The sequence below is a fragment of the Ceratotherium simum genome, chromosome 21 (genome assembly GCF_057802395.1).
Source record: "Ceratotherium simum simum isolate JZ-2026a chromosome 21, ASM5780239v1, whole genome shotgun sequence".
In the NCBI taxonomy this organism is placed as follows: Eukaryota; Metazoa; Chordata; class Mammalia; order Perissodactyla; family Rhinocerotidae; genus Ceratotherium; species Ceratotherium simum.
The window spans coordinates 46,659,931-46,687,813 of record NC_141920.1 but is presented as its reverse complement, the minus strand read 5'-3'; the positions used below and the strand labels follow the sequence as shown (position 1 = coordinate 46,687,813).

General features: G+C 39.4%; 1 protein-coding gene across 10 annotated transcripts in view; it reads left to right on the top strand.

Moving 5' to 3' along the window:
• The window catches only part of RALGAPA2 (Ral GTPase activating protein catalytic subunit alpha 2), a 310,483-nt gene that overhangs the window by 64,255 nt on the left and 218,345 nt on the right, over positions 1-27,883 (top strand). For 9 of the 10 annotated variants that reach the window (XM_087445685.1, XM_087445686.1, XM_087445680.1 and 6 more), the window contains 7 exons: positions 1,755-1,932; positions 2,975-3,090; positions 6,949-7,087; positions 9,088-9,287; positions 16,689-16,916; positions 25,877-26,044; positions 27,162-27,299. In XM_087445685.1, coding sequence (XP_087301811.1) covers positions 1,755-1,932; positions 2,975-3,090; positions 6,949-7,087; positions 9,088-9,287; positions 16,689-16,916; positions 25,877-26,044; positions 27,162-27,299 — 1,167 coding nt within the window. Of the gene's footprint in view, positions 1-1,754; positions 1,933-2,974; positions 3,091-6,948; positions 7,088-9,087; positions 9,288-16,688; positions 16,917-25,876; positions 26,045-27,161; positions 27,300-27,883 lie in introns of those variants that run through there. The other variant, XM_087445689.1, reaches the window with a different exon arrangement.

The window sequence follows — 27,883 nt, the reverse complement described above, 5'->3', positions numbered from 1 at the left end:
AGGCCATTTTGAAAAAAGAAAGGATCTTTAAAAATCACTCAAGGGGCTGGCCCGGTGGTGTAGTGGTTAAGTTTGCGTGCTCCACTTCGGTGGTCCGGGTTTCTCAGGTTCAGATCCCGGGCACGGATGGATGCACTGCTCACCAAGCCATGCTGTGGCAGACGTCCCACATATAAAAATAGAGGAATATGGGCATGGGTGTGAGCTCAGGGCCAGTGTTCCTCAGCAAAAAAAAAAAAAAAAATTATAGTTTTTATGTTTGAGAAATTATATGACAAATATTGTTAGAGTTTTTATTCTTACATCTTAACTTATTGTGATAGGCGTTTTAAATATTGTTAGGAGAAAGTGGCTTGAGATTTGGAGTTTGGAATTCTGAGTTTTAATTTGATTCTGCTGTGTATAGCTCAGGAACCATGGGAAGGTGCTAACTGTTTCACTTTTATCATTGGAAAAGGGGAGGGGGTGCACCAGTTCCTCTCTGAGCTTTAGAGCTAACGTGTCTGACTCTGTTCACCCTGGTAGTTATTTTGCCTGCGTGGGGAGAGGAGGACAGTGTCAGGGGCGTGGAGGTTTATGCAGAGCAGCGGTGAGTCCACCAGCATGTCTGAAGGTGCGCTGTGGATTCCACTGTTGATGGGGTAGCACTGTCACAGACAGGGTGTCTGTCTTGGTGTATTTGACTTCTATGGAGCGTCAACCAAGCTTTTTCTTCTTTCCTTTCTTTTCTTTTGGCTCTCTTCCTCCTGGCTTTCCTGCAGAGCCCCGTGTTTGGCTCGCACACTTCCTCCGGAGGAATCAGCACCACCTTGGTGTAATTGAAAAGAGATCAAGCAGTCCCTCAGTTGCCTACATTTGGAGCTTACTACATCTTTCAGCTGCATCTGACATACTTTTCTTCTTTTTTGTGTGTATAACTTCCTTTATTGACATTATCTTTTCGGCCATTTAGGAGTATAGAAATGAAGGTACCAGTGTTTATGAATTCTAGGAATGGGATGAAGTTGAAAGTAAGTGTAGAGGAAGCAAAAGAACACATCTGCTTATCTGAAGGTTTTCTGCCAAGCGATGCCGACCATTCAGAGCACGGCGAAGGTGTTGGAGAGAATAGAGTAGGGACTTGAGGCATGGAAGCCGGAGAGCTGCCCTATCCCAATGAACCAGGGCTTCATGGTCTTGTTTAGCTCTAAGTGTTCTGATTTTCAAGAACATTATACAAGTGCATACTGTAGTGACATGACAAAAATTCTATCCAAAGCATAGTGTAAATTTGGAGGAGGATTATCTTTGCATTGTTTTCATGGATAATTTGGTGTTGATGATATGGGCACTGTTGCCTGATGAAATAAAATACTATTAATAGGAAATACATAGCACTCACCATGAGCCAGGAACTGTTCTAACTCACCTTATCCTACACCAGGACTTTGTGGTAAATTCTGTTATTATCCCTATTTTACAGATGGGGAGACTGAAGCACAGAGAAGTTAAGTGGTTCTCCATGGGTGACAGCTAAGCTAGAAAGTGGCACTGCTCACATTTGAACCCAGGCACTCTGGCTCCAGAACCCAAGCTCTTAACTCTTGTGTTGCATTGCAGCATCCTTACTTACTTGTCACTAAGTGAAAAACTTGGTGCAATACTTTAACAATGCCTTTAACTTCTAGCTTTTCTTCCTCAGAACTGATGCTGTGTTGCAATGCAGTTCTTACAAATACATGTGTTTAATTTCATTGCCTTTAATTTTTTTTTAGGTAAGATGTGAAGGAATCAGACTGTTTCTTTTGTGGCTTCAAGCACTTCAGACAAACTGTGCAGAAGAGCAGGTGCTGATTTTTGCTTGCCTCGTGCCCGGTTTCCCAGCGATCATGTCATCCAGAGGGCCCTGTACGCTGGAGACACTCATCAATCCTAGCCCTAGTGTAGCTGATGGTAAGTAATGTTATCAGATCTTACAGGTTGAAATCACTCTTGAAGTTACATTGAGGAGTTCCTTGGTTTGTCATTTTCCTGAATAGAAATCTTGATTTCATAGATGGGTTCTGAAGAAGATTATTCTGTTTGTATTCACAGTAGATTCTTACAAACATTAGAATTGAAAAGACTTGGAGCCTATTTTATATGAAATGATGACAGGAGACATTTACTGAAGTGGTAGGAATAGGAATGGAAGGGAGGGGACACATGTTGGCAATAGCAGGAAGTAGAGACACGTGGTCTGTCTGCAGTGTTTCGTGGCTGTTAGTAGGATTTAAATTTGCCATCCAAAACTTCTGTCTGTTGTTCTCATCACTATTGTTTCATAAGTGGACATTCATCTGCTCACCCAGGCTATTTTTTGCCATCTGTGTATTTTCATGCAGCATTCACGGAAGGACAGTAGTGGCCTCATGGAACTATTAATGGCAGCCATTTATGTCCTGTAAGGTTTCAAAGAACTTGCCTCTTAGGGCCATTGATTTATTACTGCTCATCACTTTATTTCCTACTGACAGGTATTTGATCTTAGGCTAACCAAAGTGGAATTTGAAAGGGAAGAAAATGGTCCAGTGGGAGAGGTGGCTTCGTGGGCATCTGTACCATGTTTCCAAGCCCTTCATGCACACTGGCTTGGAGTTCATTCTGAGCAGTTCCAATGGATGGATAGATGCATTTTAATAGATGCCATATATATATTTTTTTTCTTTGTGAGGAAGATCAGCCCTGAGCTAACATCATGCCAATCCTCCTCTTTTTGCTGAGGAAGACTGGCCCTGAGCTAACATCCGTGCCCATCTTCCTCCACTTTATGTGGGATGCCGCCACAGCATGGCCTGACAAGCGATGTGTCGGTGTGTGCCTGGGATCTGAACCAACAGCGGAGTGCGTGCACTTAGCCGCTACGCCACGAGGCCGGCCCTAGATTCCATTTTTTAAAAACCCTGTTTAAAATTTAACTTTGGTGAAAGAGCTCTCATTGTTTTCCTCTCTGCAGCAAAGATATATCCAGAAGAAATCACTCCACTCCTGCCAGCCATATCAGGGGAAAAGATCGCTGAGGACCAAACATGCTTTTTTCTTCAAATACTGTTGAAATATATGGTTATTCAGGTAAGAGCAAAATCGTACATAATTCGGTGATAGTCTTATTCTCAGTGGGAAAAAGAAAACATTGCTTCTTTTCTTCCCGTTTCTTCATATTTTGTTTTTTTGCTTTTTTTTTTGAGATGATTTTGTGTGATATTTCACTAATCATAGAGTATGTGCTAGGTCACTTCAGCAAAGGCTAGGCATACATACTATTTTGTGTGAGTGTGTATGTAAAGGGAAAAATTCAGTTCTCTGTCTGGGTTTACTTTCATATTATTACCACATTCACAAGAACACTTCACGTCACCAAATGTGTGGGTTTTTTCCCCCACACCAAGCAATTCTCTGTGACCCCAGCTAGATGTCCTACAATTTAATTCAATTCTGGCACTTTCTACCTGGAGATAGAATCAGATCCCACAAGTTAAGGGCTCAGTCCCATAAGACTGTTCCCACCCCACTTTAGATGCCAATTGCAAGTAGCAGGTCCCCAGGTTACTCACAACTTCTATTAGACTTGGTTACAAATCAGAGGTTACCATGGCTCCTTCCTCAGATTCAATTAATTTGCTAGAACAGCTCACAGAACTCAGGGAAACGTTTATTTACATTTACAAGTTTATTAAAGGATATGATATTATATGATAAAGGATACTGATGAACAGCCAGATGAAAAGATAACATGGGGTGGGGTCTGGGAGGGTCCCAAGCACAGGAGCTTCTGTCCCCATGGAGTTGGGGTGCATCACCCACCTGGAAGCTCCTTGAAACTCCTGCTATTGGGATTTTATGGAGGCTTCCTCACATAGGCATTACCAGTTATTAACTCCATTGCTGGCTCCTTTCCCCCTCTCTGGAGAAATTGGGGGGGTGCTGAAAATTCCAGGTTCTAATCATGGCTTGGTCTTTCTGGTGACCAGCCCCATTCAGGAGCCCATTCAGAGTCACATCATTAGCAGGGGCCGGCCCCGTGGCTTAGCGGTTAAGTGCGCTCGCTCCGCTGCTGGCGGCCCGGGTTCGGATCCCGGGCGCACACCGACGCACCGCTTCTCCGGCCACGCTGAGGCCGCGTCCCACATACAGCAACTAGATGGATGTGCAACTATGACATACAACTATCTACTGGGGCTTTGGGGGGGAAAAATAAATAAATAAAATCTTTAAAAAAAAAAAAGAGTCACATCATTAGAACAAAAGATGCTCCTAATGCTCTTATCACTTAGGGATTTACAAGGGTTTTAGGAGCTCTATGCCAGGAACTGGAGGCAGAGACCAATATGTATATTTTCTGTTATCTCATAGTGTATTAAAGTATTTTTGCCTCCTTATTGCTTCCCTAACCCTGATCTCTATGCTAGTGAGATAGGTTGGAGGAGGATGCAGGCCCAGAGGCTGAATGGGTAGATCAGGAATAGGCAGAGCAGGCAGGGAGATTTGAACAAAAGCATATGTAATTATCTCATCGTGCCATCAACACAGGCCTGCTTTGTGTTACATATTCCTTTCTCTTATATTTACCAACTGGAATAATAAAATCTCTGAACTTAATTTTAAAATGAAAGCTTGTATTTCCTGCCAGCCCTGGCCCACCTCAATTCAGACGTCTGCAGGGGGCTGCAGAATACAGAACTAAATACAGGACAGAATACAGGGGTGCATGGGAATGCAGAACTAAAATCATTAATTTATGATTTCAATAGGTGACTTATGTCTCTTGGTCTATATTTCTGAGCATTGATATGGTTCAAAAAAAAAGCTACTGAATTCTTCTCTCTTAGCAAACACTTCTCTTATCCCTGAGTTCCTCCTGGGAAGAGTCTAGTCTCTGTCCTCCCCTTCACAACCAGGTTTGTTGACATAATATTCTCTGCCAAGTCCACTTCCTCACCTAACGTTCCTTTGACCCCCACTGTTACCTGCCTGTTACTGCTAAGACAGAGGCCCAAGACCATGAAGGGGTTCTAGTGGTCAAGTCCAGGGGAAGGACACTCTTCAGTTTTTGCTGTACTAAATCTTTCAGGTAGTTTGACAATGACCCTCCTTCATGAGATGCTCTCCTCCCGTGATGTTTTCTTCTGGCTTTCCTCGTACCTTTCTTTTACTTTTCAGCTTTCTTTAGGGAGCTGTATTTCTTTCTGCTGTCCCTCAAGATTCAGTCCTCAGCTGCCCTTTCTGACTACTCTGTCCTGGCAATCTCGTGTGCTCTTCTCTCTCATTTCCTTTAGCCAGCACCAGAAATACAAGGACTCCAAAATCCTGAGAGCCGACTGGGGTATTCTGTTGTCTTCGGGAAGCCCACAGTTAAGCTCTATGGGCACATTCTGCATGCATCTCAAATTTTATTTGTTCAGAAGTGGTAGGCATTCGATCTGTCCCAGGAGATGAGCATAGAGTATTTAGAACTTGGACGTGGTGGGGTACTTGGGTTTCCTTTCTAGATGTGTCACTAATGAGCTGTGTGACCTCGGATAAGTCACGTAATCCCCAGGATCCCAGTAGAGGAAGGATGCCATTGATATAGGGTGGAGGTTTTCATGCAGACTGTGAACCCCCTAAATTGTGTACAGAATTGTATACGCATGTCTGTCCCTCTCTCCTTCCCTCACCTCTGTACTTGGGTGAGACCTCAGAGCAGAGTTTCTCCCTTGGCTCACCCTGGAGAACTTCTGACAGGTTACAGACACTGAGCCCCTGTGCCTCAGGGGCAGCCAAAGCCCCTCATCCCTTTACCTCAGGTGCTGCACAAATATTATCATTTTCTAAGTGGGCTGCATCATGAAGGAATTGGGAAGCTGTGCTTTAGAGCGCTCTGTGGTCTAACACCTATTAATAAGAACCACTGGCAGATGTAGCTGGACTGGCAGGCCTAGTTTATCTTAGTTTGTAGAATGCTTTTAATAAGGAAAACGCATGTTCCAAGATTCCATAGCTTTGCCTTTGATATTGATTTTACATGTAGGTAACACTGGATGAAATCTTGGCAAGGGATTGTTTCCTTAATTCCTGTTTGTTATAAATGACCTTTTCTGAGTTAAAAAAAAGCATCTGTGGGGCAGTGGTGTAGTGGTTAAGTTCGCACACTCAGCTTTGGTGGCCCAGGGTTCGTGGGCTCAGATCCCGGACGTGGACCCACATACCGCTCATCAAGCCATTCTGTGGTGGCATCCCACATATAAAAAGGAAGACTAGCACAGATGTTAGCTCAGGGCCAATCTTCCTCAGCAAAATAAATAAATAAATAAATAAAGCATCTGATTGCATCTAACTAAACATTTTAAGGGTGCAAGGAATGTTAAATCATTACAAAGAACATGTGGAAAAAAATATGGGCATGATGTAGTAGTGCTAGTTTAAAAAGATATGCTATCAGGGGCCAGTATAGTGGTTAAGTGCATGCGCTCTGCTGCTGGCAGGCCGGGTTCGGATCCCGGGCACGCACTGACGCACCGCTTGTCAGGCCATGCTGTGGCGGCGTCCCACATAAAGTAGAGGAAGATGGGCATGGATGTTAGCTCAGGGCCAGTCTTCCTTAGCAAAAAGAGGAGGATTGGCATGGATGTTAGCTCAGGGCTGCTTTTCCTCACACACACACACACACACAAAAACAAAAAAGGAAAAAGATATGCTGTCACTGGGTGATTTTTTATTTTAATACTCAGTAAAAATGCTGCTTTAACATAGTCACTATTTTGTTTTAAAGTATTCATTCTTATCATCTTTTGAGTTTTAAGATATGATTTCATTACATGATTGTCAATATTATTTGTCAAGTTTTTTATTTAGGATAGGAATTTTAATAGTATGATAGCATTTCAGTTTAGTATACATTAATTTGAAATGTAAATATACAATATGTTCTTTTCCACATATTATCCAAAGGCTGCAAGCTTGGAGTGGAAGAATAAGGAGAATCAAGATACTGGTTTTAAATTTCTTTTTACATTGTTTCGAAAGTATTATCTTCCTCATTTATTTCCATCATTTACTAAGTTAACAAACATCTACAAACCTGTACTTGGTAAGTACTGATTGAGCCGTATATAGAGGACATCCACAGGGAGGCTGTACTGTCTCTTTCAAAGAGACTTTTGATTATTTAAAAGTAAAATAGTCATCTTATTCTTATATTTAATGGTAACTTTATTGTAAGAGGTTTAAAGTTTCCTAATAAATGATTTTAACTATTTGTTCAAACTAAGATGTACCTCAACTCACAGCAATAAAGGGAAACGTGGCTCCTATGCTTACAAATAATATGGAATGTATTATTTTTTGGTGTAATTATATTTAAAATCTTTTAATATATAAAAGAAGCTTGCATTTCCTTAAGTCTTCTCTTAAGGTGGTGGGATATAGTGACCCCAGACCTTGCTCAGTGGCCAGGCAGGCCAGCCCTGGCCACATAGCTGCACACAGTTTGTCCTTACTTTCATATTGGCCTTTTATCCCGCAGGTACCACTTACTTACTTACTTATGAAAGGGCAGATGTTTGGGCAATTGGGCAACCTAGGGACAGCAAGCGCCAGAGGGGAAAGAAACAGCAGAGAATTTCTAATTTAGCTCCTAAAGTTTTCCTTCTACAAGAAATGAGGACTGGGCTGGCCCGGTGGCTTAGCGGTTAAGTGCGCGCGCTCCGCTACTGGCGGCCCGAGTTCAGATCCCGGGAGCACACCGACGCACCGTCTCTCCAGCCATGCTGAGGCCACGTCCCACATACAGCAACTAGGAGGATGTGCAACTATGACATACAACTATCTACTGGGGCTTTGGGGGGGAGGGAAAAAGGAGGAGGATTGGCAATAGATGTTAGCTCAGAGCTGGTCTTCCTCAGCAAAAAGAGGAGGATTAGCATGGATGTTAGCTCAGGGCTGATCTTCCTCACAAAAAAAAAAAAAAAAAAAAGAAATGAGGACTCACAGGACAGTAGCATTCCTGAGATATGTGGAGGTGGGGGGCAAATCTTCCTCTCCTTATTATTTTAAAGCGGGTGAAATTAGTTAAAATGAATGAACATTTTGGATGGGAAAAGGTCACAGCAGACGTTAATCCATCTGGGGAATGTAGACAACTAATTCAGTTGTCTATGGGTGTTTATTTGTACACACACACACTTGAGCGAGGGGAAAACAGCTGAAGCTCAGTGCATTCTGAAAGATGTGGAAACACTGACGTTTAGGGGTACTGAGTATATATTTTCTTAGCTATATCTATGTGGGTATTTTTTTCAAAATTTATTTCTGATTTTATAAGTAGTCTATATTCATTGTGGAAAATATACTATATTGTTAGTATTCTGAGATTAAAAGTTATTTGCTGAGAATTTTTCTGCAGGTACATGCAGGTACCTTCATGTGTACAAAAATTAGTAAGAGAGTTGGACTTACAGCAAGTAGTATCTCAAATCCAATACCGTATAATTGTCATCTTGATTATGGAATTTAAAGAATGAGGGATGGATCTCTTATTAATTCTTTGAAAATGGTGGTGTCTTATACCTCAAAGATGAAACATGACTTTGAAGTTCTTTCAGACATAAAGTAGATTATACTGATTCTATTCCTTTGGATTCATTTAAAGGAAAAGGATTTGATTAGTGCAGTGTTGGATGTTAAAATGCCTAAAATGATGAAAAAATGTCTATACATGCTTTTACATTTGTTCTAGTCATAAAATAAGATTAAATTAGTTATAACATATGTGAAAAGATTTTCACTATTACAATCTCATGTAATTTCTCAAATGTGTTAAAAAGAGTTATCAGCTTAGTTTTCCCACAGCTATATATCATAGTTGTAAGTGAACAATAACAACCACCATCACCCTGTCTTGGTCAGATTGCAAGGTTGAATCAGAAATGACCCTACCAAAAGTTGCCATTTTTAATCATTTCTGATTTTTTAACCTTAGTTACTATTTAAACAGCCAAATATATGTCTATTTAATTGGAAATTGAAACATTTATAGGGGTTGTATAATTAAGAATCACTAACCTAATCATGTATTCTTTTTTCTTCCAGACATCCCCCATTTGAGACCAAAGCCAGTGTACGTTACTACAACTCAAGACAATGAAAACATTTACAGTACAAAAATTCCATACATGGCAGCTCGTGTTGTCTTTATTAAGTGGATTGTAACTTTCTTTTTGGAAAAAAAGTATCTAACTACAACACAAAACACTAAAAATGGAGTTGATGTATTGCCTAAAATCATACAGGTATGTCATTCATCATCTTTTTATCTCTTAATACTTTTGTAATAACACGCACTGACACATACCAAAGTAATTGATTATTAGAGTTACTGGCTTTTACAGGTTTTCGGTTATAGAGACTTGATTTTATTGATGTGCTCTGTCTGTCATGCTGAGGCTTCAGAGGAAGCTGTGAGTTAGAAGGACTTGCTATGCTCTCTTGGCATTACCATAACGAGGCAACCTTGGGGCGAGGGAGGCATTCTGATAAGATGGCTGTTGTGTGCACACTCCTGGCTCCTCTCATTTTCCCTCCTTCACTCAAGTACTAGTGACCTCTAAGCATAAGACCAAGGGCCTGTCTTACCCTTGCTAGTTCCCAGCATCTGGAAGGCCCTCAGGAATTGTGCAGGTGGGCCATGGAGAGGACCTGTGAGACTGCCAAGTGCTCTCTGGGTCTCAGGGGAAGGAGTGGATCAGCAGCTCAGGATTTCGGGATGGTTGTTGAGCCATCATGGAGGTCCCTAGAAGAGAACGCTGCTTCTCCACCTTCTTGTGTGGGGCCTACGGTGCCTTCTCTCTATTGTTGGCCTTGGTCAGACACAAATGGGGCTTTCCCAGCAGGCTGAGTTGCTGCAGGACTTTGGGCTGGGTAGACACGGCCTCTTGTGGAAGTCAGAGAGCGGCCACTGCATGAAGGGGTCGTGGTTTTGTGTGCTTTTTCTGTTGTTCCCAAGAACAGAGGCAGGAAGTGTGGTATACTTAGTGCAGGTTTGCTGATTCCCTGAAGTTTCCAGAAGTGTGACCTTGGCCTGAGCTGAGAGTGCACACACCTGAGGAGTAATTAGTACCTTGATGGAGGAGCACGTGGCCCCATTGACAAGAACTGACTGAAGAACTGGAGGAACTTATTTTCAAAGAAGTCTGAGGGAGATAATCATTATAACAAAAACAACAAAAGACTTGGTGAAAGAAAGTTTAAAAAAACCTTAAGTTTCTTAATTTAAAAATTTAGTAGGTAAACTGAAAAAGCTAATGATTGTTGCTGAGAACAAAATTGGTTTTGTGAGGAAATATCCCACAACACTGAGCAAAAATTCAAAGAGATGGAAATCAGAAGTTAATAAATAAGACCTGAGGACAGATCCAGACCTACCTTGCAAATATTGTGAGGGCAGAAGGAGAGAAGAATAAGTAATAATTGAACTAATAAAAAGAAAAAGCTGAAAAAAGTCATGTCTTAGATAACTGAAAAGGCCTTTGAGTCCCAGGAAGAATTAGCTAAACAGACACAAACCTAAACAGACATTTGACTTTCAGGGATTAAGAAAAAATTATACAGACTTTCAGGCAGAAACCAGAGGTTCCTTCAAAGCAATGAGACTGAGATTAGCGTTGAATAGATAATCTAATTTATAGCCCTGAAAGCTGGAAGAACCTGTCTGTCTATCTCTTTCTCAGATCCTTGCTTCATATCATGTACATAAGCAAATATCAGATTGGCTTAAGGTTTAAATTGATTTAACATCTAAATATAAAAACAAAATAATAAAGAATTTAGGAGAAAATCTAGGGGAATGTATAAATTTGGGAAGTGGTAGACCACCCAAGGTAGAGATAAGGCCCACAAGCCATAGAACAAATGAGGTTCAACTTTAAAGATTTTATTTATTTATTTTTTCCCCCCAAAGCCACAGTTGATAGTTGTATGTCATAGTTGCACATCCTTCTAGTTGCTGTATGTGGGACGCGGCCTCAGCATGGCCGGACAAGCGGTGCGTCGGTGTGCACCCGGGATCCGAACCCAGGCCGCCAGCAGCAGAGCGCTCGCACTTAACCGCTAAGCCACGGGGCCGGCCCAAGGTTCAACTTTAAAAACATAGAAAACGGTTTATATGTCAAAAGATAGCATAGAGCCACACCCATGCACTAGACTGTGAAAAGCATTTGTAATATCATGGCTGTTAAGAGAGTTCATATCTCCACTGTATAAAGAGTGCCTACAAATTGATAAGAAGACAAACAGCCCAATAGAAAAGTGGACAAAGGAGATGAAAGGGAAGTTCACAGAAGAGGAAATAAAAATGTCCCTCGATTTCACCAGCAGTCAGGGAAACACAGTTCTGAACCATGATGAGGGTTGTTTATTCATCCATCAGGTGGACAAAAACTAAAAATCGTCAGGCAGGCAAAAATTTGCATGAAATTGTATATAAGAAACTCAGTCACACTCTTTGATAAACTTCACACTGCATTTTGTGTGGTTGTTCAGTCAATTCAAAACAGTCTGTTTAAAGCATGTAACTTTTTGGGCCAGCCCCGGTGGCCTAGTGGTTAAGTTTGGCACACTCTTCTTCAATGGCCCGGGTTCAATTCCTGGGCACAGACCTACACCACTCGTCTGTCAGTGGCCATGCTGTGGTGGTGGCTCATGGAGAAAAAAACCAGGAAGATTGGCACTGGATGTTAGCTCAGGGCAAATCTTCCTCAGCACAAAAAAAAAGGATGTAACTTTCTCCTACCTGGTTTCAAAATTTCGAAAAACCATCACCTGGATTTATTGAAAATAAATTGCTCATTCTTGAAAAATACATTTGGATGATATGTAACAAGAATAGCAAATTAAGCACTGCTTTCAAGGTTCTGCTTTTTTCCCTCAGTTGACCCTTCACATTTGTGGGTCATCTACTTTATTATCTAGCTTTTTCAGTGTCATAGGATCTGACCTCCTGAATCAATTAGGATGGTTCTATCATCTTAACAGAAAAAAGATCCCAGAACTTCAACCGTCTTAAACATAAAAGAAATATTTTAATCTTGTAAAAAAAGAAGCTCATGATGAGGGTGGCTGAGAATATGATTCACTCACGCTCTATGATTCTTCGTAGTTTTCTCTCCTCTGCCCTTTTCCCTCTGGCAGGTTTATCTTTGCTTCCCTGATGATTACAAGATGGCTGCCAGCAGCTGGGGCGCACTACTTTTCTTGTTCAGTTACAGAGACAATCCAAAATATAAAGCCTTTCCCTTTTGTCTGAGTGGAACAACTTAGGTTACCTGCCTACTTGTAGAACAGTAACAAGGCACTGAATGGCTTACAGCTGAGTATGTGAATGGCAGAGAAGGGCCGTGATTAGCTTCCAGGAGGCAGAATGCTCCCCTGGTTCTGTGGGTGGAGTCAGCTTCCTGTGAGTCAGGCAGGAGGAGCACTGGGGTTCTGTTAGGGAGGGGGAATGGATGCTGGGCAGACAACCATCTGTGCCCAAGGCTACCATACCCTGCAGGTGGCCGCACCTAGAAATGGCCACTGCCGTTGTAGAGACTGTTAATACACCTCACAGTAAGTTGTTATTAGTTTCCTATTGCTGCAAGTTACCACAAACTTAGTGGCTTGAAACAACACAAATTTACTATCTTGCGGTTCTGGAAGTCAGAAGTCCAAAATCAGTCTCAGTGGGATAAAATCAAGGTCTTGGCAGGTCCTTGTTCCTTCTGGAGGCTCTAGAAGAGAATCTGTTTTCTTGCCTTGTCCAGCTTTAAGAGGCTGCCTGCATTCTTTGGCTCATGCCCCCTCAACACATTACCTTTTTTCCCTCTGTTTCCGTCTTCACATCGCCTTCTCTGTGTCTCCTCCTCCTGCCTCCTTATGGATCCTTGTGATTATGTTGCACCACTCAGATAAACCAGGGTAATTTCCCCATCTCAACACCTTTAACGTAACCACACCTCCTAAGACCCTTTTGCCAGGGAAGGTAACATGTTCAAAGGTTTGGGGGATTAGTGCAAGGACAACTTTGTGGCGGGGGAGGGAGGGTTCGTTATTCAGCTTATCAGTTTTCTCTTGTATTCCTTTCTCTGCCTTACAGCTGTGTTTTCCAGCTCATCTCACACGTCTCTCCTGTGGTCCACTCTTCATTTACATTGTACATGAGAAAAAGCAGCAATTTAAACAATTGAATATTAAATTTTGGAAATGGAGTTACAGGAATAAAAGCACATATAATTGCATTTGCCTCCTGAAAGTTTTTGTTTTAAATTTCAAATTTAATATAGTTTTACTCATGTAAATTGAATATTACTTTGAAAATCTCTTTTCAAAGAATATGCTGCTCTTGTAAAGCCCTTTAAAACAGTATTTTAAGTGCTGCTTCCAAATAGAGTTCACACTTTTGTCACTAATACTATGTTAAAGGTCATGTATGAGGTAGGTTTTCTGTGTTTTTTTACCCCCCAAGTGAATTTACTTCTTCTTGATCTAAATCTAATACCTTCGACAGTGTTTTTCACCAGAGAGAAAAGGAATTAGTGCATCTTCTAGACTTAGCTTACTTACCACTTGGAGAATCTGGTTTAACAAATTTTCTTGTTCAGTGGTGTCATTCATGGGAGAGTGAAAATACAGCTGCTCATACATCCCGTACTATGCTGGCAACAACAACAAATCCCCTCTCAAATCTGAGCATTCTTAGTACATCAGTTCAGCTGAAAATGTTTTCCGTGAAGTATTATTGATTCCTTAGTAATTCATTTTTGCATAAAATAGTGCATTAGAGAAAGCAGAGTGGTGATTATAAAATTTCAGCAGCGACTTTTTACCGGTTCTGTATGCACATGAATTAAACATTAAAACTCAAAGAAGTACATTAGGGAATGAAAAAAAGTTTGAGATGGTAAGACAGTTGATCACATTTACTTGTGTGATAACTCTTTAGTTAAAGTACCACTTTTACTAATTCTGAACCAACCCTTCAATAATGATTCATGGGCTGTGGGTTTCCTGAAATTGTTGTATTTCATGGGATGAACAGTCAGAAAAAGTGAATCACACAAACTGACAGCCCTACAGGAGTTTGTATATTGTATAAACTTGTTTGTTTGCTGACTACCCCTGTAGTACTCTCTGTGTTCTTAAGCTCCACCAAGGCAAACGTAGGCTGCCCCCAACTGTGTAGGTAAATCACCACCGGGGGATTGAGTGGCATTAGGCATCACCAACAGAATGACAGTTGCATCCTCTCATTTCACACCTGCTTTGTGGGTGTCCTCGTTTAGCCTGACCCTGAGGGTGAACAAGTCTCAGTATGAGCTGTGGGTTGAGAAGAAACCAGGGTGGTAGGGAGGGTGGAGGGGAAGGATTAAGTGACAGCTTGTATCACGCAGTTTCCTGAGCCCTGGCAGCACAGGCCTGGTCTAAGCAGATATGTCTGTTTCACTGACTAAGCCTTCTTCATACACCAAAGAGGTAAAAGTCATCTTTGCGTTTACCACTGGAATCAACTAATGCTAAATAATAGTTGAGAATTCTAGCTTGATTGTAGTGGGCAGAAAATGGACCTCTTTCTATGGTTAATTCTTGTTCATGCTCTTACTGTTAATCTGTGTAAGAGAGACAAGAAATGAGTAGATTTGGATTATCAGTTAGTTTACATTCTCATCACTTACTATAATTATCAATGTCTGTCAAAACATATAGATGTTTTTGAAAGGCCGCCTTTTGCAGAAGGTCTGTGGACTAGAGGAGGTTAAGAAAAGCATCCTTTTATCAAGAGAAGTGGTTTTCAATTTATGGTATGATGGGAAATCCATATATGTTACCATATGTTCTATTTCGATAACAGAGCTCATTTTTTAAATGACTGGGTGCCTTTAAACATAATTCTTTATGTACATTGTTTTAGTTATTTAATTGTTGTGTTATCTAATGACCTGAAACCTCAGTGGCTTAAAACAACAACCCTTTTATCATGTTACATATTTCACTTTTTGGGCCAAGAATTTGGGCACGATTTGGTTGGGCAGTTCTCATGCTTCTTGCAGCATTAACTGAGGTCAATGGATGGTAGTCTTCAGCTGGAGGCTGATTGGTCTGGAGGGTCCGAGATGATGTCATTCACGTGACTGTTACTTTGTTGGGTGCAATTGGAAGGCTGGGCTCCACTGGGCCTCCCTTTCCATGTAGTCTCTCTAGCAGGCTAGATGGACTTCTTCCCTGGCTGCTCAGGGCTCCAAGGGCAAATGTTCCAAGAGATGGGAAGTGGTAACTGTCAACCTCTTGGGCCTGGGCCTGAAACTGGCACAGGTCTCTTCCATTCTATTCTGCTGGTTAACACAGTCACACAGTCCATGTGGATCAAAGGGAGGGGTTATAGACTTTACCTTTCTAAGTAAGGAGTGTCAAAGAATTTGTGGCCATTTTTAATTTGCTGCATAAGTATGTATATATGTGGGGTTTTTTTTCTTTTTGGACCTGTGGGGAAAATGGATGAGAGTTATTGATCAAAAATTCGCAAGTTATGGAGAGACATTAGGCTTAATCCAACCACCATGCTTTACAGATTGAAAAAACACGTGTCAGTAAAAATGAGTAAAATTTTATTTTTCTATGGAAGGTAATTGATCCATCAAAAAGATGAACTAATTTCTATAGGATAGCTCATCTCACAGTGTGACAGTGCCTTTAATAAACCACACAGGCTTAATAGCTAAGGCAGGAAGAGAAAAGTTATTATAAATATTATCTTCCATTAATTTTCCCAGAGATTACTATTTGGATATCTGCTTTGCTTTCAAACTGTCTTTGGTAGTTACTGAAATTACTATTTTATACTACTCATATCTTAGTTACTTCTTGTGAAAAATATTCACGGTGGGTAGAATTTTAGTGGTATTTGGGTTAAATATTTTTGACACTTAAAAGTTTAATAGTAGAATTTACAAAGATGAAGCATAATTATACATGTATTATGTTTGGCGGAAACCTTTAATTCTATGGAGAAATGAGAGCAGAAATCAGCGTTAAACTTTGTGAGTCATTGCATGAATTATTTTATTTCTTTGTGCTCTTAAAGTCTTCTGAATATTTAAGGTTTTATAAATATGTCAGTTAAGTTTGATCTGAGATTGTGAATATGAAACTCAGGTCAAGGCTTTTCTCATAAATGCCCTTTAAAGATCTTGGCATTTCTCCATCAAGGTGTCACAGAGTCTTAAGAATCAAATGATGCTTCCCACATTATGGCTGGGAAAAATCCACCGAATTTTCAAATCTCTCTGACCGTAGAGTAAGTGCTGAAGTGGAGAGACCAAAGGTGATACTAATATAAATTCATTTACACATTAATCTAGTCTGTGATTCTACAAATATAAATAAACTTTTTAGGTTGATAAAATTTCACAACTTCCCTCCCTGCAATAATCTTAGTAGTTTTCCTGTTAAAATAACTGAGTTGGGGAGGGGTTAGTTGGTGACCTGGAAAATTGGTAAGTATAGGTCCCGGATCCCTTTGTGCTTTGAGCAGTGCTGGTTTCCAGCTTGCTATCAAGTTGATGGTAACCAGAGCTCTTTAAAATGAAGCAAGTCTTCAGTTTTGCTAGATGTTCTTGAGTGTCAAATAGGGTCACTCAGAAGTGGTCATGACTTTCTTCCAGACTGTCAGTGGTGGTGCGGTGCAAGAGAGGGCACCAGAGATGGATGGTGGCGGGCCCACAGAGCAGGACAAAAGCCATTCTAACAGCAGCACCTTGTCCGACCGAAGACTCAGCAACTCAAGCCTTTGTAGCATTGAAGAAGAGCACCGAACAGTGTATGAAATGGTGCAGCGGATTCTCTTGTCAACTCGAGGTTATATCAATTTCGTCAATGAAATATTTCACCAGGTTAGTGTGTGTGTGTGTGTGTGTGTGTGTGAGATAGATTCCTGAAATTGAAGAGAGATTTGTTCTTGTTCTTTTATTCATAGTACTCCAAGAAATACTATTGATGGGTTGGCCTAAATTACACGACTGAATAATGATCCCTCTGATCCCGCTTTTAATGAAATCATCAACACTCATGTAGAGTGGTGTGATTTTGTTTCTTTTGTGATTTTTAAAAATTTTGTTTTTGTAAAAGTCCTACATATGGAGCGAAAATTCTATATTTGAGCAAAATAATCCCACAATTACCCTCATGTTTCCATAACAAACTTTAAACCCAGAGGTAGATGGGAAGAAAGCTGTTCCTGAATACTCATCAGCAAGTGAACATAGCAAAGAAGAGCCCAAGGCTGCAGTGTTCCCAGGGCCTAAGGGAGCTCTCTAATGAGCTGCAGGTTTCGGGAAACAGTTCTATTTTCCCTGCAAAGGCATATGGCAGTACATATGATAGAAATATTTATGGTGTAAGGGGAAAAAGGTGAGTGAGGAGAGGAATAAAAGGAAAGAAAGGAGTTGAGGCCAAGACATTGAAATAACAGACCTGTGGTGGAAACTGGTGGTTGAAAAGGTGTTGGGAAGAGCAGAGTACAAAAGGGAAAACGGCGTGAGCAAGGGAAGAAGACAGAAGAGATCAGAGGCTGGGGCAATGATTAGCAGTCATGGGTGACAACTGGGGGGCTGACCCTGCCCCCCAGGGGACATTGGGCAATGTCTGGAGACATTTTTGGTTATCACAATAGGGGAGGGGGACAGTGCTACTGACATCTAGTGGGTAGCAGCCAGGGATGTTGTTAAACATCCTACAAGCACAGACAGCTTCCCTCCAACCCATGAGAAGAAAAATCTGGCCCAAAATGTCGATAGTGCTGCTGTGGAGAAACCGTGAGCTGTAACCGTCTGGCAGAGAAAGCAGAACCCTCAGTGCAGTTGAGAAGACAGAAGCTCTGTAGCCCGGGGTGGAGCCACTGACCACCTGCGTCTTGGTCCTGGTGTCCTGGAAAACAGAGAGAATGGCTCTTGTGTGGGTGTGTGTATGACGGGGGAATGGTTGTTTAGTCCATGCACGGGAACAGAAGGTGAGACCCTTGAAAGACAGAGACCTGTTATTGGTGAGGAGAAGAGGAAGACTCCTGTACATGTATGAGCAGTGCACACGCACCATGAAGACCTTTTTATGGAGAGGCAGGATTTCCAAATAGTGAATGATGAACGCTTCACTTCTGAGACTTTCATAAAAAAAAAATCAACCAAGAATGAAACTCTAAGCGTAATCCACAGCAATCTAGAGGTTTTACCATATTTTGTATTTTAATGAATAAAAAATTTCTGCTTAAGAAAATTTGTTTAATCTGCAATTAAAATTCCTCTTATAAAATGTTTGTCTGATTTTGTGGCCTAGCACTGCTTTGGTTCTTCTCACTGCCTGACAGTGTCTTCGTCTCTGTTTCATTTTTTGGTCCCTCTTGTTCACTCTAAATTAGCAGAGCTGGCCAAAATTCTGGGCTGGAGCCTCTGCTTCTGGAACTCCACGCTTGCCTCCTTGGGGCCTGCAACTGCTCGCCCAGTGCCAGCAAGCACTGTGGCACATGACTCCCAATCAAGCCTTTTGTCCAGATCTTGCTTCTTAATTCCACACTTGCCCTTTAAAATGCCCACATGCCATCTCATCCGTCGTTGCTGTGGTATCTTAATGATAACAAGGCCAAAGCTAAGCTCATTTCCTTCCCTAACATCAGCTTCTCCTCCTGATTTGACTGCTTCTTTAAAGGGACCTGTGTTCTTAGATGCATATAATTTTCACCCTTCTCGGATCCTCATCAACTTCTCCTATGAGCTATCACTGGGCAAGTCACACAAGGGGCTCTCTCACTCCCTTTCTCTCCTTTTCCTTTGACCATGGTTGGCAGCACGCTCCTTGGAGCCCCACACCTTCTGTGTCATCCCTTTTTAATCTATGCTGTACACATCATGCTGCCAAAACATTCTTTTGTCATAATAGTCCATGATTTAAAAATCTGTCCTATTCCCTCCATTAATGTTGCATAGTCATGTTCCTGTTTTACACATGGAAGGTAAAGATTTAATTTGAATTGAAATAGTCAGGATCCTGGAGAGCATATGATTCAGAGCAGAGGTCAGTACGCTTGATGTGGTTTTACCTTTATTGTGTAATTGTCAGTTTATCGTGCACATAGTTCTGTCTGCATCCATTATTGACATCCCACTCCTGGCATTAGTGTGCTGTAAATTCTAAATTCAATCTAAATCCTAAATCCAATCTAAATTCCGTTTTGAAGTAGCTTGGGTCATTGAGGTAACTGCAGACTGCTTATAACTGAAGTTATGAGACATCTATGTGCCATGAAGCTTGAAAACATTTTATTTACATTTTATAATTATTCTTAATCAAATTTAGTTTGAAAGTGGGTATGTGAAATTTAAAATATGAGTATTATACATTGTTAAAATACTGAAATAGAGACATTTAGGAAAAGGGGCATGGGGTTTAACATTGCCTTCTATCGCCCTCTCTTGGTCAGTGAAGAATATTTCTTTTGTGGAGGACAAAATGTGACTTCTTTCATAATAATTTTTTTCAGTTTTAAATTAAAGGCTTCAGAGTATTTAAGCCTAAAGGTTATTAAATTTTAAAATATACATTCAAGAAGGACCCTTTCTCAGTGGGGAGATAAGTATGTGTATGCACTAGAGAATGGTGCGAAACAGCAGAAGATCAGATGTCCATGTGTGTGACATGGGAATAAATGCTGACGAGGGGCCATTGGGAGCAGAGAGACTCACAGCAGGGGCTAATAATGGTGCAAGTCATCTTGGACTAGGTGGTTCAGTGAGTTGAAGGCAGTGGAAGTAGACGGTAACTGATGGGAGATGAGGTTCTGCAAGGTTCAGGGCAGCCTCAGTTTACTGCTGCCCCCAGCAGGCAGGCTGGCAGTGGTAGAGTGCTTCAGGTAGGACAGTTCTGGTCTCTGGGTTGCTCCATTGGAAACTTGTCTTCTAACTGGTGTTTTTCAGACTGCCTGTTGTGACAGTTCGTAGGTCATGAAATCAACTTAGTGGGTCAACAACCAGTATTTTTTAAAAAAAATAATGGAATTGAATAAAATAGGACAGACCAAAACATTTCATAGTGCAGTGCATATTGTAAGGAGTAGTATTTCTTTGTGAAACTTCTTATTTATTTATGTATATACAAATGCATATATCCTTCTGTAAAATGTCTTAGGTTATGACCTAAAAAGTTCAAGGCAGTGCTCTCGGGGATGTTTATTCATTAGGTTGTTTTGTTTTAAAGAATAACTTTATTTTTATTAAAGAAAGATGAATGCTCATTAGATAAACAGTCCCTCTCTATATATAATTATAGAGGAGAAAGCAAAAGCAAATCACTCAAAACACTACCATTTAAGTAACTACTATTGATGTTAGAAGAGCATCATTCTAGGTATTTCTGTATGTATATATATGGCTGCTGGCCTGGCTAGCTAGATATACAGATAAGAGACTGGTAGAGAGGAGATGGGTAAGAGAGGATATAAACAGATGGAGCACAGCCTGACAGATAGATAGCAGAGCTTACAGATGAGCTGATAGAAATAAACAAAATGGCAGGCAGGCATAGAAGAACAGACAGGTTGATGTAGACAGGCCAGCTGGCAGAGATGGAAATAAGCAGGGAGGTGTAGATGTACAGGTGGATCGGTGCAGTCAGACAGACAGACAGAGAATTTGGCCGGCAGGTGTAGATGGACAGGCAGGCAGATAGCCATGGACAGAGACAGGTAAAGATGAAACCAGACAGGGGCAAGGGTAGCTATGGAGAAGTGCCGGGGTGGAGGTGGGGGCTGACAGAATAACTCTGTGACAATGGAATCTTTAATTCTTAATGAATCTTTAATGGATTTTTAATGAAGATTTCTGAATTTTATTTTACTTGAATTTAACAGAAGAAAACAAAATGCAGTAATATGTTGCTTAACGATGGTTATACGTTCTGAGAAATGTGTTGTTAGGTGATTTTGTCATTGTGCAAGCATCGTAGAGTATACTTACACAAACCTGGAAGGTATAGCCTACTACACACCTAGGCTGTATGGTACTAATCTTATGAGACCACCATCATATACGCGGTCCATCGTTGACTGAAATGTATGCGGCTCGTGACTATAAAGTGAAACTGAAGGAATTGTTGAAATTCAAGTAAACATTCTTTTACCACAAGAAATATTAATTGCTAACAGATTTGTCTATAATAAAAATATTATAATAACATTAAGGTATTGGAATCACTTTTTAACTACATATTATAATTTTAGATAGCATATTGATTTCTTGTTATGAAATATGAAGAAATTAGCAGTCTTATATTTTCTTCAGCCACCTCTTCCTCTCTACTGATTTCATTGTTATAAATTTATATTATAAATTTACCACCATTTGCAGCTAGTTTTGGAATCCTAATGAGTTGTTGAGTCTTGATTCTTTATTTAGATGGATTCATTCCTTCTGGTATCCACAGTCCTAAAATACTTGCTTTGATTGACTTCTTGGTTGGCCTCATTTTGTCACTGAGTGGGTGTTTTCAGGACGGTGTCTTGGGAACTCTAGATCCTGAGTCCTTTTGTGATGGGAAATGTTTTCCTTTTGCCTTTACATGTGAATAGCAGTTTAGCTGGGTATAATAATTTTGGGTCACTCTTTCTTCCACTTAGGAATTTGTAAGTCAAAACTTTTCTTTTCTATACATACAAGTCAGAAGAAGCAGGAAAACCTCACAAGGCCTTCAGTTATACAATTGAGACTTTAGAATGAATATTTTTAACCTGTTTAAAGAAACAACTGTAACAGTTGACTAAGCAGATTGGAATAGGAAAAAATAGAACTTCTAGAAGTGAAAAAAAAGTGATAATTGAAATATTAAAGGAAAGCCTCAATGGATAAGTTTAATAGCAGATTAGATCCAGCTGAAGAGAGAATAAACTGAATGACAGATCTGAAGGAATTATCCTGACTGCACCTCAGAGAGACAAAGAGATGAAAACTATGAGAGGTTGAGGCATGGAGGATAGAGTGAGAAGGTATGAAGTGTGTGTTCAACTCTCTTCTCTTTGTATTTTTTGTCTGCTATTCTACCAGTTACTGAGATTATCCTACTTATGACTGTAGATTTGTCCATATTTTCCTTCAAAGTCTATCAGTATTTGCTATATAAATATTTGAGGCAAAATTATTAGTTGCAGGACGGGTTTAGAATTACTATATGTTCCTTTGAATTGAATCTTTTATCATTAAGAATTTTCTCTCTTTATCTCTAGTAATGCTTTTTTGCCTCCAAGTTGATCTTGCCTGTTCTTAATATAGCTCTACCAGTTTTCTTTTGGTTTGTGTTTTTGTATGATATATCTTTTTCTGACTTTTGACTTTTAACCTCCTCATATTCATATGTTTTGGATGTCTTTTTATAAATGGCATATAGTCTTTTTAGTAGTTTAAAAAATTTAATAGTTTTTAAAATTGTTTTTAAAATTGATTTAAACCTTATAATTTCTCTCTTGACTGGAGCATTATTCCATTTACATTTAACATTACAGCTGCTATAATTGTATTTAAGTTTACTATCTTACTTTCTAGTTGTCTTGAATTCTTTGACTGGTTTTTTTTTAGCATCTCATTTTTCTCCTCTACATTAGTACTTTTATATTCATTTGTAATATTTTAATGGCTGACAGCCTACATCCCTAACTTAAAATCTAGCATTAATTTCAACTTTTCCCTCATAGTATGCACTTTAGCTCATTTACTTCTTCTCAGTTTATATGCCTTTCTTGTGTATTTGAAATCCATAGTATGAAAATATATATTATACCTGTATGCACACACACATATGTATATGTGCATATACATATATATAATCTATTTCTGAACTATAATTATTTTGCCCAGATTTTTTCTTTTTATTCATATGTATTTTATTCATTTAGATTTATTCAAATAATTACCCGTTTTGTTGCATTTTATTCCTTAGCAAATCTCTGACCTGGGATTATTTTCCTTCTGCCTAAAGAATAACTTTTAGTATTTCTCTTAGATCAGGTCCCTCGGTAACATATTTTCTCATTTTCTTATCGGAAGATGTCTGTATTTTGCTTTCATTTTTAAGTATATTCTTTATGGATGTTGAATTCTACGTAAGTAGCTGTTTTCTTTCTGCACATTGACTATTTTGATCCGTTGTTTCTTTGAGAAGTTATGTGAAGTCATGTGGTTGCTCCTTTGGAGGAAATGTGTCTGTCTTCCTCTGGCTGCTTTTAAGATTTTCTGATTGTCTTTGGTTTTCAGCAGTTTTGCTGTAATATACTTTGTACTTACCTTGCTTGTGTTTCTTTGTGATGTTGAATCTGTGGATTGATATCTTTTATCAATTTTGGCAAAATTCTCAGCCATTCTTTCTTTTTGTTTTTTGTTTTTGTTTTTGTTTTTGTTTTTTGTTTTTGCCACTTTTTGCTAATCTTTCCTTCTGTATCTCCAACCATGCATAGGATAACCTTTTCATTGTATTCTCCCTCTTACCTCGTCTTTTGATTTAGACATCCTTTTGTCTCTCCATGCTTCATTCTGGATATTTTCTTCTAGTTTTCTCTTCAGCTGTGTCCATTCTGTTGTCGTTCTTATACACTGAGTTTTTAATTTTAGTTATTTCATTTGTCAATTTCATTTATATCTCTTTCTGTTACTTAATCTAGATTTCACATACATTTAAACTGTTGTCTATTTTTTATTGTGATTTTGTTAATATTGACTTCTTTTCTCATATTTCTGGTTTTTTCTTTTGAGGGAGATTGGCCCTGAGCTAACATCTATTGCCAATCTTCCTGTTTTTTTTTCTTTTTTCTCTTCGAAGCCCCCAGTACATAGTTGTATATCCTAGTTGTAGGTCTTTCTATTTCTTCTATGTGGGATGCCGGCTCAGCATGGCTTGATGAGTGGCGAGTATATCCACGCCCAGGACCCGAACCGGCAAACCCCTGGCTGCCAAAGCAGAACGTGTGAACTTAACTGCTACAGCACTAGGCTGGCCCTTCTGAGTTTTTATTAAGATGCCGTATATCATACTAACCAGACTGTACAAATAATTTTGGTTTTACTGTGACTTTATTTTCCTCCAGAAAGGATTTATGTTTGCTTTCTGGGGGGAATGTAACATGATATACCTTGATGTTAGATTTGGGTTACATAGTTGTCTACATTTATCAAAACTCATCAGATGGTCCACTTAAGATCTGTGCATTTCATTGTTTATAAATTTTACCTAAAGTAACATAAATAAATTTTGGACTCTAGTCAGTGATAGAGTTCAGTGATACATGCTCAAATGTACTGATATCTGCAGGAGTGAAATGTACTGATATCTGCAGCTTTCTTTGAAATGCATCAAAAAGAAAATGGATTGAAACAAGGATAGAGAGGAGTGGATTGACAGATAGATATGTGGTAAAGCACATATACAAGTGCTAATGGTAGAATCTAGAGGGTGGGTATATGAATGTTCACTGTAAAAGTCTTTCAACTCTTTTTATATGTGTGAAAATATTTGTAATAAAATTTTGGAGCAAAATTAGAATGGGACACCATTGTACTTTGGCATATTCTTGTCTTTCTTGATCTTTATTAAGGTATGAGTCAGAATATTTGATACGTTGATACATTGCCGTCTTGTTATAGAAACTCCTCTATTCTGAAATTTGATGTAACATGACCACCATCTATGGAAAATTTATATATTGCATGAGCCCTTGTCACTTCAAATAAGTGACAAGGGTTGAACCCTTGAAATCTGCCTATAACTGGATCCTATAGCATGAACCTTAAGGATGGTATTAAAACAAATCTCTGAAACTTGAGATCAAGACCTAGATTCATCATTAACTAACTTTAGGAAATATTGGGACCTTGGGAAATATCTCAGGGGTTCTGAGCTTGATCTTTATTTCTCATCTATGGAATTAAAGCATTCATCAGAGTGTTGAGTACCTCTCCTTCGTGTTCACCCCCCCATACAGAAATATTCTTTAAAGCTGATACCCAAAAAGCAAATGCATATTCCATTTACATTTTTGTTATCTTATACATTAAATCAAAATTCTTATTCTATATATTAATTCAGATGTGTAAAGGGATTCTTTAATGTTAAAAAGTTCACATAAATATGCACAGTGCTACAACTGGCCAGTGGCTGTTGTTAACATCGGTATCTGTGCTCAGTAGTGCACTGGTAAATGTTGAACAGCTGAGTCTCAAAAAAAGATGGAAAGGAGGGAGAGAGGAAGGAAAGAGAAGGAAGGGAAAGGAAGGAAGAGAAAGATAAGGAAAGGGAAAAGGCAAAAAAAGAAGAGAAAAGCCTTGATTGGTAGTGCTTGCCTACCTCTGTGGTGTAAATACTCCTGCCATGGCCAATTCAAGCTACCAACATGACGTAAGTGAACATGGAGTTGGGAAGAGATGTGACAATTGGCTGCACCTAGCTCTACTAGTATGTCTGTTATCTTATAATGTATTTCTGATTCATTGGGAAAAGTTCCCAGTTGTGCAATTATTATTGTTTATATAGCCAATTAAAATACCTGCATAGGTATGCACTTTGGCTATTTTTGTGGAAAAATTATTCATAATATAGTAGTTATTTTTAAGTTGCATTATGTTTTCTGGCCCAATTATGAAAATGCCTTTTTTCGTCAGATAAGTTTGGTGTGCACAATAATACCTGGCTCCTATAGTACATTCACAAGCTGTATGTTTCAAAGGAAAGTCTGAAGTTGGTGATGGCCGTTGGAAATGTCTGTTATATGGCTCCAGTGATCTGAGCTTGTGTAGAGTTAAAGGAAGTTTTTCTCTTTTCATTTTAGGCATTTTTGTTGCCTTCCTGTGACATAGCTGTAACAAGAAAAGTAATTCAAGTATACAGAAAGTGGATCCTCCAAGATAAACCTGTATTCATGGAGGAACCAGATAAAAAAGAAGTTGCCCAAGAAGATGCTGAAAAATTAGAATTTTCAGAGACTGACAGCAAGGAGGTAGTGTTTTATCATTTGTTGTTTTAGTTGGGAGTATATATATTTTAGCAAAGCATACCTGCCCAGTCAAGGGTCCCAGTCAGTGGGACATAGGCAGGCGGATCTTTTTTTTTTTTTTTTTTAACATATCTGATGTTCTCGAGTTGCTGAGTTCCTTGAGGACCTGCCTCAGTGAGGCTGCTTCTGTGCTCTATTCAAGATCGTCTGTCATCTCCTAACCCACAGGCCAGGGTCACAAGTGCGTTACAGCTTTGTGATTCACCATCACATGAGAGTTGTTTAATAAACCATCATATTTTACACGTCTCTGTATGAGACTAAAAAAGTCACTGCCTTATTGTTGACGTGTTTAAATAGCATTTGAGAAATTAAATTTAGAATGTTTTGGGAGCCTTTTCTTGTGCAGTGGCCTGCACCAGAAAAAAATCAAGATGTTATACACATGAAAGAACTAACCTAATAGTGAGTGTTATCTCCACCATAAATAAGCCTCACTGCAGGGCTGGATGCTCCTCAGAAAGCGGGTGCTGTTAGAGTGGACCTTTTGGATAAAGCTAACTTTAGGTTACCGTGTTAGATAAAGCTAGAGGCTGGGTAAATATAAAACAACAGAGTGGGACCTGTGCCTGAAACATAAAAGAAACTTGTCATATTTATAGGTGTATATTTACTCTACTTTGAAATCTAGTCTGAGAAATTATTTCTAAAAGTGGGTGTTTGTTATAGCAATTAACAACAAACATTTAAAAATATTTGTAACCAAAGGCATATCACTTTTAAATATCTATATTAATTCCATAATTTTGATTTTTTAGTATTGGTGAAATCATTTTAATAACTAGTCATGAAGTTAAAATGTAAAATAAGCAAATGGAATTTATCACATTTTAAAGATCAGTCTTACATGCTCATTCAGTCATTGGATGTTTGTTTATTTCTTCAGCACATACTAAATGCTAGGCACTATTTTAGGTTCTAGAGGTAGAGTAGTGAACAAAAGGAAAAAAGACTTCCCCTCCTAGAAACCATATTCTTGTGAATTCTGGTGAGTGTGAGGAATTAAATATGCAAATATGGTCTTCTTACCCCTCTGTTAACTGATTGTTATTTTCTAAAGACCTCGTCTGAAAGTTCCGGTCATAAGCGATCTTCCAGTTGGGGACGAACATACTCCTTCACGAGTGCGGTGAACAGAGGGTGTGTGACAGAAGAGGAAAATAAGAATGTGAAAGCCGGGGCCCAGGCCATGCTGCAGGTGCGTGTCCAGCCAGAGATGGAAAGGCCCCCAGTTGGAGTCACTTTGAACATTTCGTTTATTGAGATAACATCGTATAAAGTATGGTGGTATTTTTAGCCATCTGTCAGTAAACAACCCTTAGATTCTCATTCTATGTTTTCTTCCTGATTTCTCACCTTCAGTTTGAAAAGATTTTTTTTTCTAGTCAAAGGAGAAATATGAACTGGTTGCAGGTTTTTGAGAGGAATTATTATGCAGTGAATGCAAAATGATTGAGATTTAAATCTGAAAAGTATCTTCTGAACACATATGGGAAGTTAGTAACTGGACTCGAATTTACAAGACAAGCATGGTGATTATATAATCTTATAAGTAATATTCCTTTTAAAAATTACCTGCATTTATGAAGAATGATGATTAATGTATTAATTTTTAGATGTTTATCTGAATGAATATATGGAATAGAACCGTTACCATTTGAGGACATCAGAAAGAACAATTTTGGCTCATCACTTAATCTCCCCTGACCTCAGGATTTTATTTCAAAAATGAGGATTGGAGATTACCTCTTGGGTCCCACCCAGCTTGAAAGTTGTTAGAGT